Source organism: Saccopteryx bilineata, chromosome 6 (genome assembly GCF_036850765.1).
Source record: "Saccopteryx bilineata isolate mSacBil1 chromosome 6, mSacBil1_pri_phased_curated, whole genome shotgun sequence".
Taxonomy (NCBI): domain Eukaryota; kingdom Metazoa; phylum Chordata; class Mammalia; order Chiroptera; family Emballonuridae; genus Saccopteryx; species Saccopteryx bilineata.
In genome coordinates this window covers 134,117,699-134,138,068 of record NC_089495.1, presented here as the reverse complement: position 1 = coordinate 134,138,068, position 20,370 = coordinate 134,117,699, and the positions used below count along the sequence as shown (strand labels likewise).

Genomic DNA, 20,370 nt, shown 5'->3' with positions numbered 1-20,370 from the left:
GTGCCCATCTGCTTCTCCACCCTTCCCCATTCCTTTCTCTCTATCTCTCTCTTCATCTCCTGCACCCAAGGCTCCACTGGAGCAAAAGTTGGCCCGGGCGCTGAGGATGGCTCCATGGCCTCCGCCTCAGGCGCTAGAATGGCTCCAGTTGCAGTGGAGCAACACCCCAGAGGGGCCGAGCATTGCCCCCTGGTGGGCATGTCTAGTAGATCCCAGTTGGGCACATGTGAGAGTCTGACTTTCTGCCTCTCTGCTTCTCACTTGAGAAAAATTTAAAAAATAAAAATAAATTTACAGCACAACACTACAACACGTAATCTTTTATTTCCAAACAATATGGACATGTTCTGAACAGGTGAGTATATACACGACTATTTGAGCAAGCATTAAAAATATATATACTACTAAGAGAAAGAGGGAGCCAGAAATGGTAACATGTAACAGATAAAGTGTTACCATACTGCATTACAGTACAAGCTGGTGTTTGATTACCGAACTCCACACGTACAATGCATTGAATACTACATAAGTTTGTCCAAATGCTTTTTTGTCTATTGTGCATGACTTATAAATGCTCTGCACATTACAGAAGTTTGTACAAATAAGAGTACAAGTTACAAAGATCTCTAAGACAACCTCAATAGTACTTTCATCAATGATACGGGCTGATAAGTGGCAATCACCCTGAGCATTACTGAATTCAACTAAGAACATCAGGTCTCTCATCTTCATACTTCAGTATGGTTAACTCTTTCACAGTGGGGGGAGGTGTTGAAAAACAATGCTGGGGACCACTTGGAAAACCACTCCCCTTCCTGGAGTTAGGGGGTTAAAAAAAGACTCTTTCTAAACATGACTTTAACTTAGGGCACAAGAAAATCGGAGTAGTCTTACTTATTTAGGACCTACTTATTTTGTCTCCTAACCTAAAACATTGATAAATGCTCTCTGGCTTTGCCTCCAGGGCTCTCTCTAATCTCTCTAAACTGATCCGGCCATAGGTAGCCCTCATTCTTTCCCCCAGTCTTCGCAGGGCCTCCTTCTGCTCAGTCAGGTTGAACCTGAGAGGACTCTTGTACCCAGAAGAACAGAAGAGCAGAGCTTGTGAATGGCAGACCCAGGCTCAGACACATTCCACAGCTTAGCAGTTCTCTCCACCAAAACGGTTGCAATTGTACACACTTGGGGTTAAACAATTAAAAAGAGGTTTTTGTGGGGTTTTTTGTTTATTTTGTTTTTAATTTTAATTCATTCACACCAGATGTAGTGATTTTAGAGACAGAGGAAGGGGACAGATAGAGAGAGAGAGAGACGGAAAGAAAGAGAGAGACAGAGTCAGGAACAATGACCTGTTCCTGTATGTGCCCTGACCAGTAATTGAACTGGCAACTTTTATGCATGGGCCCACACTCTTAACAATCGAGTTATCCAGCCAGAGCAGGAAAAGAGTTTTTATTCCCCTCTGACTGACAGGAGACCAGGCTGGGTGAGCAGAGACAAGGTTGGACTTTGGGACCCATCAGGCCTCTCCAGGAGAAGTACCCTATTATGGGAAACAATCAGTCCAACTCAGAAGTGTTTCCTTCCTTCCCCCCTCCCTGTCTCTCTCTCTCTCCCTCCTTGTGTGTATATATAGGTGTGTGTAAGTTTACAGTTGTGACTACACACAGCACAGTTTCTTCTTGTATTATTTTCCATACAAACAACTGTAAACCTACTTTTGCCCACCTCTATGTGTATATGTCCTTCGTCATTTACCTAAAGACCACAGTCTTCTTTCCGGTGAGCCCCAGTAAGAGGACATGGCCAGTCTGGTTCTCAGGAGACCTGGCTTCTTGTACTTCTCTCCCTGACTACGGGATTTGGCCTCACAGGGACTAACGTCTCAAGGCCCACTTAGCACAACCCTGCTGCTGTTTGATAGCCAGTGGTTGGTGGTGGATTGGTACAGATGTGCCAAACCTTGGCTGAGTTCATTCAGCTGCTGCACCTGCTGACTCACCACCACCTTTTGGTACCCACTGGCACTCAGATGTTTTTCTGTAAACAATCAGCACCGGACCCAAGGCACCCTCCTGCCTGCTCCCCACAAACACACACACACTGCCTTATTGTGGCAGGAGTTAACAGCAGCCACAACTATGAAAGGTCAGCGGGTCTTGGACTGGCCGTAGGTAACACAAGAGATAAGGTAGACGTTGCATCCTGGCAATATTTTTAGTCCCGTGTCCGGCTTTTGGAAATTATGGAATTTTGGAAATACTTTATCTTATACTTTTAGCATTCCTAGGCTGATCCACTGCCTTGTGAACCTTGGTTTCCTCATTGTCTTGGTTACATGAAAACAGCAATTACTCTGGGCATTTGGTCAGGCTTTATCCAAATCACCGAGCCTCGGCCCTTCCTGTCCTCACAGTCCCTGGACCTTGCTCAGGTCTGGGTCAGGGACATGGCTGGCCAGTAACTGAGTCTGGACCTGTAGGTTCCTGGGTCCTTTCCACTTAGCACATAGATTGAGTCTCTCCTACCATGTTTCCTTTATTTGATATCGGTTTCCGTTACAATAATAAGATCTGTGCTCAGGTAGAGACTTTGGAAACTGAAGTTAGGTTTTCAAACACGCTGAGGTCCCTTTAACAAGTCAAAGAACGTGAGACACCTGCCTCGGGTGGGGGTGAGGGTGAGGAGCCCTTCCTCCTTTCCTTCCCTACTCCGGAAGTGGCAGCCTCCAGCGGTGACCGATGGCTCTACCCGGGCAGGGCTGAATGAACGGGGTCCCTTCCCCTCTGGGGGCGGGGTTGAACGGGGACGCGGCAGCCTGGCTCTCCCAGCCCCCGGAACACAGGGCGGGCCGAAGGTGAGGTGAGGGGCGGGGCGCTGAGCCAGTCTAGAAGCGGGCGGTCCTGGGGCGACTCTCCAATCGGTGCGGACCCGTGCTCCCTAGAGTTCGGACCTGAGCAGGCCAGCACGGGGCGCCGGTCCCCGCCCTACGCGGACTTCGGAATTGGTCCCGGACAGACAGGCGCCGCAGCCAGAGCGTTTCAGAGGGATCAGAGCCCCAGCGTCTCTGCCAGTGAGGATGCGCGCGCTGCCAGGCCTGGACGCGCCCACGATGGAGCGGTTCCTGACCCGGGACCCGGACAGTGCGCGGCCGGCACGCAAGAGCGCTGTGGAGAGGCTGGCGGCTGACCGCGCCAAGTACGTGCGAGGCCGGCCAGGGGCAGCCCGGGGTCCACCTTCCGAGGGCAGCAGCTCCGAGGCGGGCGATGGGCAGGCGGGTGACGCTCAGCCCCCGGCCTGCGCCACCGGGGTCGTGGTGCGCAGGGCAATCGTGCGGAAGCCGCTGAGGCCGGACTCGCTGATCATGTACCGGCAGAAGTGCGAGTTCGTGCGCGGGCCGGGCGCCCACAGCACCAGGGGCAGCCTGGTGAGGAAGCTATTCCCGGGGCCCGGCAAAGACAAGATGCCGGCGCCCTCCGAGACGTCCCCGACGGGAGAGGAGGAAAGGACCAGAAACGAGGAGGCGGCACCAACCAAGCCTGGCCTTGGAGCGGCCTCCGCGCCCCCCACGCCTGTCGTTGTCCCCACTGCACCCCTCGCGCGCTCCAGCGTCCTGGCCGCGACCCCCTGCGTCCTGGCCGCGCCCCCCGCGCGCCCCATCGTCCGGGCTGCGACATCCAGAGTTCCGGCCGCGCCCCCCGCGCGCCCTAGCGTCCCGGCCGCGACGCCCAGAGTTCTGGCCGCGCCCCCCATGTGCCCCAGCATCCCGGCCGCACCCCCCGCGCGCCCAGGCGTCCCGGCCGCACCCCGGAGCCCGGAGCGGCGAGCGGCCAGGCGCGGGGGACTGCAGCGCTCTCAGTCAGACCTCAGTTCCCGCTACTCCATGTCCGCGGCCGAATTCGACACCTTTTTCCAGTTCTGCGGCCTGGAGCCCGAGGTGGTGGAGGCGCTCGGGAGGCAGAACTTCTCCGCGGGCTCGGACTGCCTCGCCCTGAAGGTCCGCAGCGTGAGCGTCGCCACCTCCGGTAGCGGCTTCTCCAGGCACAGCGGTGGCGACGAGGGGCTGCAGGAGGAGGAGCTGACGGAGCAGGTGCCTAGCACTACCTCGGTCATCGAAAGGAACGCCCGCATCATCAAGTGGCTGTACACCTGTAAGAAGGCCAAGGAGACCCCAGGGCCGCGGCTGCAAGATCCGGCGTGACCGCTGCGCCCGGAGGCAGGGACCCGAGGGTGAGCGCAGTGTCTGTGCGCATGTCTGTGAGGGCTCCGTGAGTGTGACCGAGCTGGATGGTCAGGCCTGTAGAATAGGAAGGGAACCTAGAGATTGAGACGCAGAGTCCCGTGCGTGACAGTGCAGGTCCCCGCGGGTCTAGGGCGCTTTCTTTTGAATGCGTCGCTTCTGACTGCCTGGAAACGTCATTCTGTATACCTCAGCACCATCCCAGCAGGCTTCTGACTATGGCAAGAAGAAATGTTGGAATTACAAAATGCTGTCAGAAAGCAGTTTTACACCTCTGCTAGTTTCCTGCTCTGAAAACAGCTTGGGAGCCCTAGTTCCTGCATGAATTCAACTATGGGCCTCCCGAGGTTAGGTCAGAACTGTCTGCTCCCTGCAGTCCAGGGCGCTGCCATTTCCCTCCAGGAGGACAGTGAGCTATGCCCACTTCCCGGAGGCCTTTGCCAGCGTGCTGGAGCAGGGGCCTCTATGGGTTTGTCAGCAGTCGAGCATTCCTTTATCTGGAAAGGTCTCTGTTGGGCTAAATTTATTTGAATTGTTTTGCGAGTTCTAAGGACGTCACTGGAGCAGCGCGTAGTTCACAAGCTGAATTGGGCGCAGGAGTAGATTCTCTAGTGTCCTTGGTCCCGAATGGCTGTGGCTCTAGCCAATTGCCTCTGATGACGGGGCAGGAGGTAGGTTTCCTGCCCTTGAACACCAGTAGCACAGGGTTGACCTCCAGTTCTTACTCACTGGAGAGCTAAGTCCTCACTGTCACCTATGTGCCTCCTTCCAGGCACACTTGGGGAGGACATTGAGGGGGATGGAGAAGAAAGAGGAGGCCATGATTTCAAGGTTCTTTTAAGAAAACCAAGAATTTAAACATTACATAATCTTTTCTTCTCTTATCCTTCAGTGACAACTTGTAGATTTTTTTAAATCATGTGATGGAAGTATTTTGTCTGCCTTTGAGATAAACTAATTGAAGAGTCAGTGTCAGTGGTGGGGGAGGAGCCACAAGACGAGTGTATACAGAGTTCACTGTATCTCAGGACTGAAGAGGTGACGATGCTAACTAAGTTCTCCAAGCGGCCATGACCTTAGTACAAACATGAAAACTAACCAGGAGAGAGGAGATCATTGTTTGTTTAGGACTTGGAAGGATCGTGACTTAAGTTCTTCCTTATAATTTATTGAAGATTATTTTCCACTAGCATAAACCCCCAAAGAATGTAAATAGGCAGTCAAAATTAAAAAAAAAAATTTACTTGTATTTTTCACAGACTGTGTTTTTGAACTGGGATGAGATTGGATATGAGATGAACATCTTGTGGTGGAAGAGGAAGGTTTTAGGGGTCCAGCTTGGTCCCAGAGTGGGCCCTGAGCTGGGAGGTGGAAACCGTCTCCTGGCAGTTGCACCGCTGCTCTTAGGGCCTCCGCTATCCATAAATCACTCCCCCCAGGTTTTCAGAGCACCTGTGTGCTGTGCACAGAGGGAAGGCAGAATTGGAGGTTGAACAGTGCTGAGTGACAAGATGACACACAACTGAAATGAAGCCTGACAACATTGACATAGAATCCGCCCCCAGGTCCTTCCAAACCCAGACCCACCGCAGGGTTCCAGGGTCAAAGCAGTATCCTAGAAGATTTAAGTGCAGTCCACGCAGCAACCATTCCAAGGCCTGTTTCGGTTTGAACCTAAGAAAAATGTGAGAAGTTTTGTTAGCCCGTGAGAACTTTCCCTTCTGACAGAGAGGGGCATTTGAGGCTGAGAGAGAGGGGCAGACTTAAGAACTGGTGAATCCATGCAGAACAGAGGTAAGGCCTCCCTCTCTCCTAATCCTGTGTATTCCAGTAGGGGGCAGTGCCACCTGCCTTCTGAGCTGCTTTTGCTCAAAGAAGGGAGACAGACTTCACAAAGAGCCTACCCAGGATTTGTGGGCCTCAGTAGTCACCGGCACTGTAAATATTTGCTTCACAAATTTACTCCCTGAGACCCAAAACAGAGCTTGTGTTCCTGGATACTTCAACCCAGGAAACCAAATGTCTGGGTAGCTGGAGGGTGGAGAGGGAGGTGAGAGTTCCAGGCCTTATCCAGCTCCCCAGGACGAGGCAACAGCTGCTTCTGACTGACACTTGGAGACCTTCTGTCCCTTGAAGAAGGGCCTGTGGAGAGAGCCAGGACCCAAAGTCTGAGCAGGCACCTTCCCCTTCATAGGTGAGGGCCACCAGCAGCCAACCTGTCCTCACGGGGTCGTAACTTCTGGAAGCAGTGGGAGCAGGAAGGCAAGCTCTAATTTTTCTCTGATTTATCAGGACGTTGTGTGGGAATTCTCACAGATTCATTTTATGTTTTCATAAAAAGTTCAGAAAATCCAAGCCTGACAAAGCTATACTTTCTAAGTGAAAAAGAAAGCAAATATAGTTCATATGGAGGCTTTTGTCCCATTGGTAGGCAGAGATATTATCAATTAAAATGAAAATATACTATCCAGAATTAAATAACAAACTCATAAGTTTATTACCCACATGGAGTAAAATGTTTGCTTTGAAAATGGAGAGTTCAGAGCTGGAGAATGACTCACTGAATGTGCACCGGACCCCACTGGGGATCGTGAGTAATAGACAGTTACACGTGGGTGAGTTTTGTGTTCCGTTTCCCAGCATATAATTCATGAAAGTTGCTCCTCTGTCTGCTGGTATTTAGTCATCTTCCCGTTCTTCATACCACTCAGATGCAGGCCTGCTGCAGTGCAGTCTGTCAGGACTCCTGGCTCTTGGAGAGAATATATGTCAATGATTTTAATATTTTTATAAAAGAATGATAACTTGTCCTTTGGGTTACTTAGGGACGAACATTTAATTTTAAGGCAAAAATCTCAGATAATCCACAGTACTCTTCACAGTACTCTTTGATTAAAAAGGAAGACCTGTGGGCCTCTCGGCTGATGGGACAGCGATGTTCTCCTCTCGTGCAGAAATGCCCTGGCAGAGGGCAAACAACCCTCCTGCCTCCTGGCTCCCTTCTTCCCTGACCAGGCAGAGGCTCTGGGTCCCCAGCTCAGCCCTTTGGTGAACAGTGGCTGAGTGGTCTTGAGGCCACTGCTTTCTGTCTACAGGCCAGCCCTGGGCCTTTTTAGAGAGACTTGTGTTTGAAAAGGGTTGGGTTTGTTTGCCTGCAAATATATATTTGGACTGCCTGCCTTGTTTTCCTTTTGTTGTTCAAATGTGTAATCGTGAGCACTGGCTTTACCAGCATTCATATAGATTTTCTTTACTGTCTTGTGAGTAGTTGGAGGGAAACAGAAATTTCAAAAATTCAGAGAAAGGCCTTCAGGGAGGTGGACATTTGTTCTGCAGAGAAATTGGGTGGTAGCAGGTCTTTACTAAGGCTGCCAGCTTCTTTTCAAAATTTAAAATGCACAAAGGCAATGTTTTAAAAGGCAGCACATATTGCAAAGCCAAAGACTGCAGGGAGCAGACTTGGAAGTGTAATGTTTGACATTAAAACTTTTGCCTAGTTGATTCACGGCTTTTTCTTACTCCTCAGGACACAAGCCTTCGCAACGGTGGTGGTTCCTTGAAGTACATCCTGGAAGATTGGGGACCCCAGGGTCATGCTCACTGCCACAGGTGTTGTCCAGTGCACTCCGGTGACCACATGATTACTTTTTTCCCAGGAAGAAAGAACCCCACTTAAGAAGCTTAAGTAACTTAGAAGGTTTGCAATGCTACGGAAAAGATGGGTGGTAGAACTTAGCACTCAGGAAGCAAGCAGCAGCTATGACAAGGATGCTTCCTTGTTTGAGGTGGTCCCAGCCTGGCCTCCAGGGGGCAGCAGACGAGGGGAAATGTTTTCAGGGGCATATCTGACTGGTTTGCTAAGAGGCACCATGATGCATTTTTACAATGTCTAAATTGACTTTAAAAAGGAAAAAAAAAATAGGCAAAGAATATGACAACCAAGCATGCCATGGTATTTACTGCTGTCAATCATCTTGGGCTGATTGGCACCATTGAATCAAACTTGTGGAACCACGAGAAGGTGTGGTACTGGCCCCGTGGCTCACACTCCACATGCACAGACTGCAGTGTACACCAGGCTAGGGTGGCTTTCTGTGGTAGCCCAGGCAGCACTTTTAAAATCACCAGCAGGCTCCACAGTCATTCCACTAGTGCCACTCCCATCGAGCAGTAGACGTGCAGAATCATGAAAGGAGAAGTAAGAGTTGAAATACTGCTAAAAATAATTTTTTTATACTGGGACAGTTTTTTGAGAGTTGGCAGAAGAATCAAGAATTGTCAGACCCATCAGTAGCATTCCTTTGTCAGCTGATTCAGATCTCTGATTGAGAGCGGGAGCCTCGGTTCCCCTCCCGCTGCGCTGGCCCTGCCCCTCCAGGTGTCAGCAGGCACCCAGGGGCTGCACCAGCTCACCCTTCCTGCAAAGGGCGTGTTTGAGGGGAGGGGAGTCCTCTGGGCAGCTGGGAGACGAGGGTCAGATCCTGGTTGATCAGGAGTTACTGTGACCAGATTCTGAACCAGCTCACAACACCCAGAGTAAAATAAGGAGCCCTCAGATCCAGAACCATCTGAGAGATTCTGAGTCAGTGATGACAACCCACAGAAAATGCCAGCCAGGCAAGTTTCCAAATGTATCTCTTCAAGGACAAAGTTATTAGAAAGAGAAGAATATGGACAGGAGAGAAATGCATTTCACAATGATGAAATATTTTTAAACCAATTTATTTTCCTATATTTGTGTATTTGTTTAATATTGTATTTTTAACTTTTACTGTGAGAGTAGGTTTTTTAGTTACTAAAATATTTATTTCACACAGTTAATAGTCTTCAAATAGTTTTATTCACTTTAAATAATTTTTGTTTTATCAGAATAATTTTAAATCATTTTCTCCTTTCTCGCTTTCTGCACTTTCTTGGTTATCTTTTTGTATCTGTTGTTTAATTGCATTCCAACTTTTGGCTGTGCTTGCTCTCTGCTCCATGATTGGTGTGAAACACGTCCCCAACCAGCACAGGTGGAGGCTCTGTGGGCTGACAGATGACCTTTCTCAATGTAGACTGGGTGGAAAGACAAGAGGTTCCCTCTCTAAGAATTTCTCCCAGTTCCTTTAAAAATGCTGCTGTTCACTGGGCTGTATTTAGTTAAAAATTATAATGTCACAGATGAGAGGAATGTTTAAATGACCTTTTCCAATACCTGGTTTGCTATTAATTTTGTATGTGAATGCTTTAAATAAACTTGTTTTGTGCCTTCCTACACTCAGAGTAGGATGAACTGAAACTTAGGTCAAGTTTATCTTAGATCAAAATGGTGCAGACTCACCATCCATATAACAGATGGGGAAATAATGTTTTTAATTGGTTTCTGTTTAAAACCACCAAGATCTCCCAGAAGCTCTTGCACTTAAGCAGGAGAGCAGGGGAAGGGAAGAACCATGTGGAGTAACTTCTGCTGTCGAGGTCAAAGCTGCGTGAAGCTCATCCTGAGCCTGTTCTTTCCTAACCCTGAGTCACCCTCGTCTGCAGAGTGACTTTGAGAAAGTCAAATATTGCAGTGTAGTCTGAATGAAAAGCTTGTAATTGTTTTTTAAGGAACGAACAGTAGTTATTGTGGCAAAATAGTTTCATTTGCTCGTGAGAGAATAGCATGTAAGATAACATGGTTCAACTCAATAGGAAGAGAAAGGGGTGAAAAGCTGGACCGTGTCCTGTTTTGCTAACATGGCTGCAGTTTAGCAACGCCGCAGATTGGAGGTGCCTGTGTGACTGGAAAGTGTGTACGTACGGAGATAGTCTTTAAACTACAGTCACTGACACGGGAAGAGAAAGGACTGTTTATGAAACTCTGCCCTTTTTCTACAGGTTATGATTCAGTGTGGCTGCAATCGGGTGGTGGTGCCCGAAAACGTCAGGCCCAGACAATTGTTAAAGTTTCTGAACAGTTTTCCCCACACGCTCCTTGCAAACAAGAGTGCAATATTATATATATACTGTATTAAAGAAATAAAGTGTTTTTTATATCATTTATTAGTGTTAATTTATGAACTCGAACAGTGTGAAAACAATCAAAGCAAGTGTCTGCCTATGATAATTTCTCTTATCTTTGTTTCCTTCCTTTCTTCCTGATGTTATCTCGTTAGATTATCAGTAGAGATGAGGAAAAAATTGACATCCGTCAGTCATGTGGCATCTAAGGTCTTTAGATCAGCGATATTCAACCATTGTGCCGCAAGAATTTTTTAAAACATGCAATACCTGACTATTTAGTTGGGGCACTGACGTCTTTTCCCTTAGGTTGTCAAGTTAAAATGACAACAGCCAACACAACAATAGTTGTTTGGGGTGAATGGATCAAAATTATACCTATTTTTTTTTTTGGTCAGATAGGCAAGAATATATATTTTGGTGTGCTGCAGAATTTTATTACTTTATGTGTACCATGAGATGAAAAAGATTGAAAATCATGACTCTAGGTCTGTTTGGAGCTGGAATGATGTAAAAAGAGTTTGGAATATTTAGGCCATTGTTTTTCTTCTATTGCTTCCTCAATCTTTAGCTTGAAATATTTTTTCTGTGTTTTATTAATATCATCATTGGAAACTGAACACAAAGATAAAAGAGCGAGCACGGTTTGTAACCTTTTGTGTTACTTGACTCATTAGTGAAGTTCTCTGTCAGTGTCTGCATGGCTTGGAGCAGGTGGGACTGCAGCAGGGCCTCTGCCCTGTCAGTCAGGTGCTGACAGGCAGACAGTTTGCTTTTGAGCCTGGCAGTAGCGTATGCCCAAGCCCACACAAACATCCAAAGACCGGCATTCTTGGGGAGAATACGCAAATCCCTCCTTAATTCCATGAAGACAATGTTGAAGTCCCGGGGCGCCATGGAAACTCTTGTTTAACTGAGTGGAACTCAGGGGATATGCTGTGGGGCCCAGGCACAGAGTGTGATAGCAGCTGTCTGTTCTGCCTTCAGGGGAGGAAGTCCTTACCTTTCAGTTACCGTTTTTGAAAAATCAATAAAACAAGAAACCATCAGGTGGTACACAATGGTTTGGTGTTTGAATTTTGCTTGTATTTTCAGTGATCAAATAAATAGATCTACGAATATTTCAATGTTCCAGGTTAGAAATATCAAATACAAAGAAATTGAGTCCTGCTTGACCAGGCACAGTGGATAGAGTGTCAGACTGGGATGCCAAGGACCCAGGTTCGAAACCCCAAGGTTGCTGTCTTGAGCATGGGCTCATCTGGTTTGAGCAAGGCTCACCAGCTTGAGCCCAAGGTCACTGGCTTGAGCAAGGGGTCACTCAGTCTGCTGTAGCCCTCCAGTTAAGGCACATGTGAGAAAGCAATCAATGAGAACAACTAAGGTGCCACAACAAAGAATTGATGCTTCTTATCTCCCTTCCTGTTTGTCTGTCCCTATCTGTCCCTCTCTCTGTCTTTCACTCTGTCAAAAGAAAAAACGAACAGCCTGGCCTGGCCTGTGGTGGTGCAGTGGATAAAGCATTGACCTGGAACACTGAGATAGCCAGTTCAGAGCCCCAGGCTTTCCTGGTCAAGGCACATGTGAGAAGAAACGAGAAGTTGATGCTTCCAGCTCTTCCTGTCTTCCTCTTTTTCTCTATCTACTCTCTAAAAAATCAATGTATAAAATATTTTTTAAAAAAGAGTTAATAAAAATGGCTTTTTTTCACTGGAAGGTTTATTTTAATCACTGGAAGCCCTTCACTCCGTCAGCTTAAAGCTTTGAAGTATAAACAGAATAAAAAGCAGAGCACATCACCAGTGGGGCCTCCAGACTTGGTCTCTGTCTGCTCAGAGGCCATTGTGAGGGGCAGTGTGGCACAGTGCTTCCAGTTGTCACACACAGAGAAAAACTTAAAAGTCAATATGGCAAATATGCAGTGACTCACAGCCCAGAGCAGGCTCTGAGTGACCCCGGAAGCTGTCTCCAGGACACACCCTTGGAGGTGAACAGCGGGGCTCAGGCTGGGACAAGTCAGGCTGACATCAGGACTTGAGAACCGTGTTTCTCTAAGCTGCTTGGCTAGTCAGGACGGCAGCATCCAGAGTTCAGGAAAGGACGGTGCCTGGGTGCCAGGGGAGTGTTGTCAGCAGTTTTCTGCACGTGTGCATGCGTAGCCCAAGAGGGAATGTCCACGTGGCCTCTACTGACACGGGCAGAGGTCCGCTCCGCTAGGACCACAGACTGTTATGGCTGAAGTCACATTAGAAATCATGTGGTTCACCTACAGAAGCCCCCGAGCAGCCACAGCCATCTTGAGAAAGGACAGCCAAGCTGGAGGTCTCACACATCTGATTTCAGACTACACCAAAGAGCTTCATAATGTAAACAGTGAGATACTGGCACCAAAACACATAGGATCAGGGGAACAGAGCGGAGAGGCCGGAAATAATCTCACATCTACCTGGTCACTTAACTTATGACAAAAATGCAGGGATGTACAATGGGGTACAGAAACTCTTCAGTAAATGATGTTGGAGACACTGGACTGATATATTGATATGTAAAATATGAAGCTGGTCACTTTTTTTTTTTTTTTTTAAGTTGGAAACAGGAAGGCAGTCAGACTCCCGCATGCACCCGACCGGGATCCACCTGGCATGCCCACCAGGGGGCGATGCTCTGCCCATCTGGGGCGTTGCTCTGTTGCAACCAGAGCCATTCTAGCACCTGAGGCAGAGGCCACAGAGCCATCTTCAGCGCCCGGGCAAACTTGGCTCCAGTGCAGCCTTGGCTGCGGGAGGGGAAGAGAGAGACAGAGAGGAAGGAGAGGGGAAGGGGTGGAGAAGCAGATGGGTGCTTTTCCTGTGTGCCCTGGCTGGGAATCGAACCGGGACTCCTGCACGCCAGGCCAACGCTCTACCACTGAGCTAACCGGCCAGGGCCTGGTCACTTTTTTATACCATATACAAAGATAACTCAAAACAGATTAAAGACTTAAACATAAAACATGAAACCATAAAACTCCTAGAAGAAAATATGGGCAGAAAACTCTTTGACATTGATCTAAGTGAGGGGTCCCCAAACTACGGCTCGCGGGCCACATGCGGCCCCCTGAGGCCATTTATCTGGCCCCCACCGCACTTCCGGAAGGGGCACCTCTTTCATTGGTGGTCAGTGAGAGGAGCATAGTTCCCATTGAAATACTGGTCAGTTTGTTGATTTAAATTTACTTGTTCTTTATTTAAAATATTGTATTTGTTCCTGTTCTTTTTTTTTTTTACTTTAAAATAAGATATGTGCAGTGTGCATAGGGATTTGTTCATAGTTTTCTTTATAGTCCGGCCCTCCAACGGTCTGAGGGACAGTGAACTGGCCCCCTGTGTAAAAAGTTTGGGGACCCCTGATCTAAGTAATATTTTGATGGAGATGTCTCCTCAGGTGAGAGAAACAAAAGAAAAAAATACACAAATGGGACTATGTCAAAGAGCTTTTCACAGAGAAGAAAATCATCAACAAAATCAAACACAACCCACTGATTGGGAGAAGATATTCACCAATAATACATTCAAGAAGGAGTTAATACCAAATATATATAAATACCTAATAAAACTCAACATCAAAAATTTAAACCAAACAATCCAGTAAAAAGCAATGAGCAGAGGACCTGAGTAGACATTTTCCCAAAGAAGACACACAAATGACCACAGATATATGAAAAGATGAAAATAAAAACACTAATTTGAAAAGATATGTGCATCCCTGTGTTCATTGCACCATTATGTACAATGGCCAAGACATAGAAGTAAGCTAGATGTCATGTCCATTGCTACCTTTAAGAGAAAATGTGGTACATATATACAATGGAATATTACTCAGCCGGAGTGAAATCTTGCCATTTATATCAACATGAATGGACCTAGAGGGTGTTATATCAGTTGGAGAAAGACAAATACCATCTGATTTCACTTGTATGTGGAATCTAAAACAAACAAACAAGAACAGAAACAGACACTCAGAGAACAGATTGGTGGCTGCCAGAGGTGAAGGGGATCGAAAGGCACAGGATTCCAGGCACACAGGTCTGGGGACGTAATGTATAGCATAGCAAGTCGATCAATCATAACTCTGTGTGGTGACAGGTGATTATTAGACTTCTTGTGGTGATCACATCATAAGGGATGTAAGTGTCAAATCACTGTGTTGTACATCTGAAACTAATATTGAATGTCAACTATACTTTAATTTGAAAATTTTTTAAATCACATGGTTTTACCCTCCCATCTTCCAGCAGGGACTCAAGTCCCAAGACCACACAACTCTGGTGTACCTAGAAGGCAAGCCATGCTCACATGTCCAGGGCTCGTGCAGATGAACATTATAGGGCCGTCAACTGTCCCTGTTTGTCCCAAACCTTCCAGTGTTAGCACTTAGTCCCCTGTCCTGGGAAAACCGCCAGTCCCCTGCACACAGGGAAGGGAGGCTGGAAACCCTAAAAGCCAGCAGAGTTCAGCCCTGCACCCGGTGAGCTGCCCCAGGGAGGAAGCTCGTCCCCGCAGATGGGCAGGAAGGCACTTCCCGGGCACCTCAGCGGCAGGATCAGTACCGAGTGCTTTACCTTGGTTATTCCCACTGACCCTCATGACAGACAGTCTGTGAGGACCAGCACTTTGTGGATGAGGGATTAAGGACCTGCCTGGGTCAGAACTCATCCATCAGAGAAAGAGGAGTTTGAACCCCAACCTGCCTGGTTCCCAGGCTGCGTGCTCTTCGCACCAGGCTGGTTTCCACCAGACTGTGGAGGGGATTCACTAACTTATCGAGGGCACATACTGACCCTACAGTTCCGAACCTATGCAGGACCCGGATGAAGGTGCCTTCAGGTGGCTCAGTGCCCGTCACCACCTGCGGAGTGACATCCCGGGTTGGGCTCCTGGAAAAGGGGGTGATGCTGCTCCCACACCTCACACAGCGACAGAGCTCAGAGCAGCACATGCTCACACGGCAGGAAAGGCTCTTATGGTTCAGTGTGTTGATAATTGTATGTAAGATGACATGTGTTTCAAAAATAGGAATAAAGAGAAAATGAGACTGACAGCAAACCAGCTGGGTCAGAGGTGGGCGGACCCCGCCAACCAGCAACCCCTTTGCAGGCCGGCTGCCGCACTGGCCGCGGGACTCAGGTGAGCGTGTCCCTTGAGCGACCTGAGTCGCCTGGGGAAGTCTGGCAGGATGTGACCCTTTCAGTGGTCGCCATTCACCTTCAAGTAAATGGGAAATGACCACAGTCATGGAACGAGAGGACTTTTTTAGAAAGTTTGACACACCTTTGGATTTGTAATTTTATTTTATTTTATTTGGCAACAGTTAAAAAAAAATCCAGGATATGTGCATTCCAAATACCTGCTTGCAGCCCCCATGTGCATGTCAAGGCTACACACCTATTACTCTTTTACAGGTGAGAAGACAAACTGAGCCAATGTCAACACTTTCAGCGGGAAGGGAGGCGTAGAGGAAGATGACTCACCTGTGTGGGCTCCAGGGAGAGGACAGTCCTGCCCTGGAGGTCGCCGCAAGTCCAGCACCACCCCGAGGCTCGCCTCCCCGCTGCCTGGCCACGGGGTGTTTTCATGAGGCCCACGCAGTAAACGCACATGGTCTGCAATGTCAGGAACTGTCACACAGCCTTTTCCAAGCAAGAACGTTTCTAACAGAAACTCATCTGCAACAGAGATTAAACTGTAACGTCTGGAAAGAGACGTTACAGCATGGGTGTCTGTCCGCACAGCGCGAGTGCTCACCCGAAAGGGGGCCGCTCTCAGCAGCAGTGGGGCCTGGACCAGCCGAGGCTCAGTGCCCCTCGCTGAGGGCTGACTGCAGACCAAAGGGTGCAGAACGCATTTGAAGATGCTTATTGCAGAGGAAGTGCCCAACTGATGGTCTCTTAGTATTCTAATTGTGTCAGTCCCCTAATGTTCAACGTGTGTCTTTCACTAAATTGTCTGAAGTGTCTGTGAACCAGGGGACATTTTCAAGCTTTCATCGCTCTGGGACACTCCCTTCTTTTCTGTACGGCTGCAGCTGTCACAGGCCGGACAGGGCACTGGCTAATCTGCTCCATGGGGGTAACTCCTCATTCCCGACACAGACACAGACGACATCCAGCAGATGGAGCATCAGTGGAGGCCACTCCAGAGGGTCTGGAAGGTCCCCTCACACCATGGTTTAGTGATGTGAGGGTGGCCTAAGAGGTCAACATGGAGAACAAGGAGAGAAACCCATTGTTCTGATCATAGCTGCTCCCAAGAATTCTTTTATTTTTTATAGAGAGAGAGAGAGAGGAAAAACAGAGAGAGAGAGAGAGAGAGAGAGAGAGAGAGAGAGAGAAGAGGGAAGGAGCAGGAAGCATCAGCTCCCATATGTGCCTTGACTGGGCAAGTCCAGGGTTTCCAACCGGCGACCTCAGTGTTCCAGGGCAATGCTTTATTCACTGCGCCACCACAGGTCAGGCTAACTCCCAGGAATTCTGAAGCCCTGTGGGTGCTGGTCACAGCCCTGAACTATCTGGTAGCTCTGAATGGACATTGATGGCACAGTGACAACACTTATACTTATCTAGAAGTGTGCAGTTTACACAGCTCACTGTGTCCAGTTTCTCACTTACCTGTACACACATCTGTGAGGCAGTCAGGGCGAGTCTGACCGCAGGTTCTGTTTCATTGAGGAGGGAGTCGGGGTCAGTCACTTGTGCAGTCACCTGCTGGTCAGAGACAGGAGGGGGTCCACCCCTCAATTTACAGATGACAAAATTGAGGCACAGAGAGGGAAGTGACTTTCTCAGAGTGACCCAATGACAGGCAGTGACACCACAACTCTAAGTCCATACCCAGAGCACTTTTATGTAGAGACTCCTTCTCTGCTGTTCTTCATGTTGGAACCATCTCAGAAGCTCTTATGTAGAACTCTTTCAGTAACTTCATGAAAACTTTAAATTTCAGAACAAAAATGACTTATCTCCAGGGCAACAAAGTGCTGTGACTAATTGTAAAACAACGCCACAGAAGGAATTGTACCAAAGAAAAATGCAGGCACTGTTTTGAGAAACCTAATTCCTGGTTAACTTGTAGCTCTCGGGTCCCTGGAGCACTCCTGAGACCGTGTGGCAGGGTTGGTTGTGAACTGTCTCACACTTGCGTTCTTGGGACAGTCCTTCCCACACCCATTTGTTCCCTCTTCCCTTTGTCAAACTTATTTCATGCCCTGGTTCTCATGCATGGTGAAGCGCTCCACCTGGGCCCTCATCCAACCTCTTGCCTCGTCAAGTGCCTCAGTCCCTCATCCCCATCAGTGTTAACATCGGCAGCCTTTTTCTAGGCCAGCAACATTGTACAATACCCCCCCAACCACGTCCCTCTTTCTCAATATAATAATGATGGAGAGAGTGAAATTGTCAAGTGAAGGCATCAGGCAAGGAGAACGGCACATATGAAAACCCCGTGATGAAAATAACCTGATGTTTAAAACCACAAACAACAAAACTGTAAGCAAAACACAGGGAGTGACAGAGATGAGAGAAAAACCTGGTTGCAGAAAAAATAGGGCAGAGTCAATTGTGTGTTATGGAGTCTTAGGACCCAATAAAGAGTATGGATATTATTCCCGGCCAGGGCACATAGGAGAAGCGCCCATTTGCTTCTCCACCCCCACCCTCCTTCCTCTCTGTCTCTCTCTTCCCCTCCCGCAGCCAAGGCTCCATTGGAGCAAAGATGGCCCGGGCGCTGGGGATGGCTCCTTGGCCTCTGCCCCAGGCGCTAGAGTGGCTCTGGTCGCAGCAGAGCGACGCCCCGGAGGGGCAGAGCATCGCCCCCTGGTGGGCAGAGCGTGGGCCCTGGTGGGCGTGCCGGGTGGATCCCGGTCGGGCGCATGCGGGAGTCTGTCTGACTGTCTCTCCTCGTTTCCAGCTTCAGAAAAATACAAAAAAAAAAAAAAAAAAAAAAAGAGTATGGATATTTTCTTTTTTTAATCTTAAATCCAATGGGAAAATATTTAAAATTTTAAGGAATTAGATGACATCATCAAATTACATTTATGTTCTCAAAAGATCAGTCTAGTTGTTGGATGAAGAATGGATTGGAGAAAAGTGACAAGGAGTCCATGTTAGAGTGAAAGTGTGTGGCCTACAGCTCCTCCCGGCCCGGGGGCAGCAGCACCCCAGCAGTCTGGCTGGGGGAGGAGAGGACTGGGGACAGGTGAGCCCCCTCAAGGGAGAGGCCCAGCGGGAAGGGGCACAGGCCCAAGACCCACAGTGCAGGGGAGTTCTGCACCTGGCTGGAAGGGACTAGCGAGGAGACACGGGCGGGTCCAAGGCAGACAGAAAGCCAGGAGGGCAGGTGTTTTGTCTTCACTTTTTTCCTTGATGAGGAGGGTTGTGTGTGTTCTTTCCAATGTGCTTAGTAAAATTAGAACTGAAAATGTCAAAATCACAAGGTTGTGCCCATTTTTAGACATTTCTAGAATCTATGGCTTTGCTGGATGTGGGTTCAGGAAATAGGGAAGCCGAACTGGAGTGGTTGAGAATGAACAGGAGATGGAGACTCGGGACAAGGTGTGCTTGGAGGAGGCGAGGTGGTGGCTGGTAAGAGGTGAGGTCCAGGAAAAGTGTCCGTGAAGGTGGAAGAAACGAGCCCTGGTCACTGCTGATGGAGGAGGAGGACTGGGAGGTGTCTGGACAGATGGAGTGGGCACCTCGCAGGGCGTGGAGGACGGGCCCAGAGCACAGGGAAAACGCAGAGTCTGCTGGTCCCTGCCCGTCACTTTCTGTGACCAGCTGCGGTTACTGAGGTCACCAGCTGGTAGGGAGTAATCGGACGCTTGCTGAATGGAAGGGCCAGCCTGTGCTCATATGACAATGATCTATAGACCATGTTTGGAGCCAGGCCCTCTCTCTCCAGTCCGAGGGACCCACCACAACTGCCCTGAAGTCCACAGGAATACGTGGGAATTACTTTACAGGAAAGAGCAAAGTAGCTTTTGAGGCAAAGAGAGTAATATTTCCAGAGGCTGAAAAATGACAAATAAGCTTGTATAATTAGAAGCCAATGTGTGATGCGGCCTGAGATCAAACAATGATCTGAACGGGAATGGCCAGTCAGGAAAAGGCTGAGGCCTGCTCCGGAGCAGTGTATGTACGTGTGTGTGCAACATGTGTGTGAGAGCATGTGTGTGTGTGCACATGTGTGTGAGCACTGTGTATATGTGTGCATGTGCAGTGAACAGAGAGATGGAATGAGCTGTGGTTGCCAAGGGGGTGACTTTAGAAAGAATGTCCCAAAAGGAAGACCCCAGCTGCTGAGCAGCTCCACTGCTCCCCCAGCCAGGAGCTGGGTCGTCAGCATCTCAGGAGTGAGTGTTTTGTGATGGGTCCCTTCCAGCAGATGCTCAGTCAGTACTGGACACAGACCTCTCCTTGCCTTCCCTCCTCCCCATCCACATCCTCGTCCCCACCTTGTCCTCACAGTCAGTTAAGGAAAGGTGATGGAAGAGTTAAAATAAACTCGCAGAAGGAGGCAGCACCCTGAGAAGCCGCTGGAGCCACCTCGTGCCTGAGTGAAACTGCTGGGTCGTGGGAAGAAGCACTGTCCCTCCTGCTCGCCTGGTGCAATCAGCATACGGGGCACGCCTGCTCCTTGATGCCAAGGTTTCCAGCAGCCTCAGCTTTCTTGTCTCTATCAGTGTTGGAGAAAAATTTATCTTCCATCAGGAGAGCCATGTTCAGGTCTATGCAAATCACCCACTTTCAACAGGGCTGTAACAAGCCCAGACTAAACCCAAGCCATTATGGGAGCAGGTGGAAGAAAATACAATTGGTCGGGAGGCCTCCAGCGCTGTATGTAAAGGTCGCCAATCAGGAAATAAAGGGTTTTCAGACCTCAGGGTGTTTAGGTAAACTCATTACACCTAATCTAATAGCATCCAAGTAAAATCATGGGTCATTGTCTCACGCATCCGTGGAGAGAGCACAGTGGGCACAAACAGGGTCCACACTGAGGCCGAGTCTCACGGAGACTCTGTTGTGTGGCTACAGGCACCCTGATAAACAAAATAATGAGTGTAGCACTTACAGGACCCAGTACGAGAACATGGAAAGCACTCGAGCCGGAAAA

At 48.7% G+C, this 20,370-nt stretch overlaps 1 protein-coding gene across 1 annotated transcript; it reads left to right on the top strand.

Moving 5' to 3' along the window:
- Positions 1-687: 687 nt before the first annotated feature.
- Positions 688-11,196, top strand: FAM110C (family with sequence similarity 110 member C). The gene is made up of 2 exons (XM_066235676.1): positions 688-4,230; positions 7,767-11,196. The coding sequence occupies exon 1, from the start codon at positions 3,080-3,082 to the stop codon at positions 4,199-4,201; it is 1,122 nt and encodes a 373-aa protein (XP_066091773.1). The 5' UTR covers positions 688-3,079; the 3' UTR covers positions 4,202-4,230; positions 7,767-11,196.
- The last annotated feature ends 9,174 nt before the right edge of the window (positions 11,197-20,370 follow it).

Excerpts from the sequence above, each read along its gene's own strand:
- FAM110C (XM_066235676.1), top strand. The coding sequence starts at position 3,080 with ATGCGCGCGCTGCCAGGCCTGGACGCGCCCACGATGGAGCGGTTCCTG.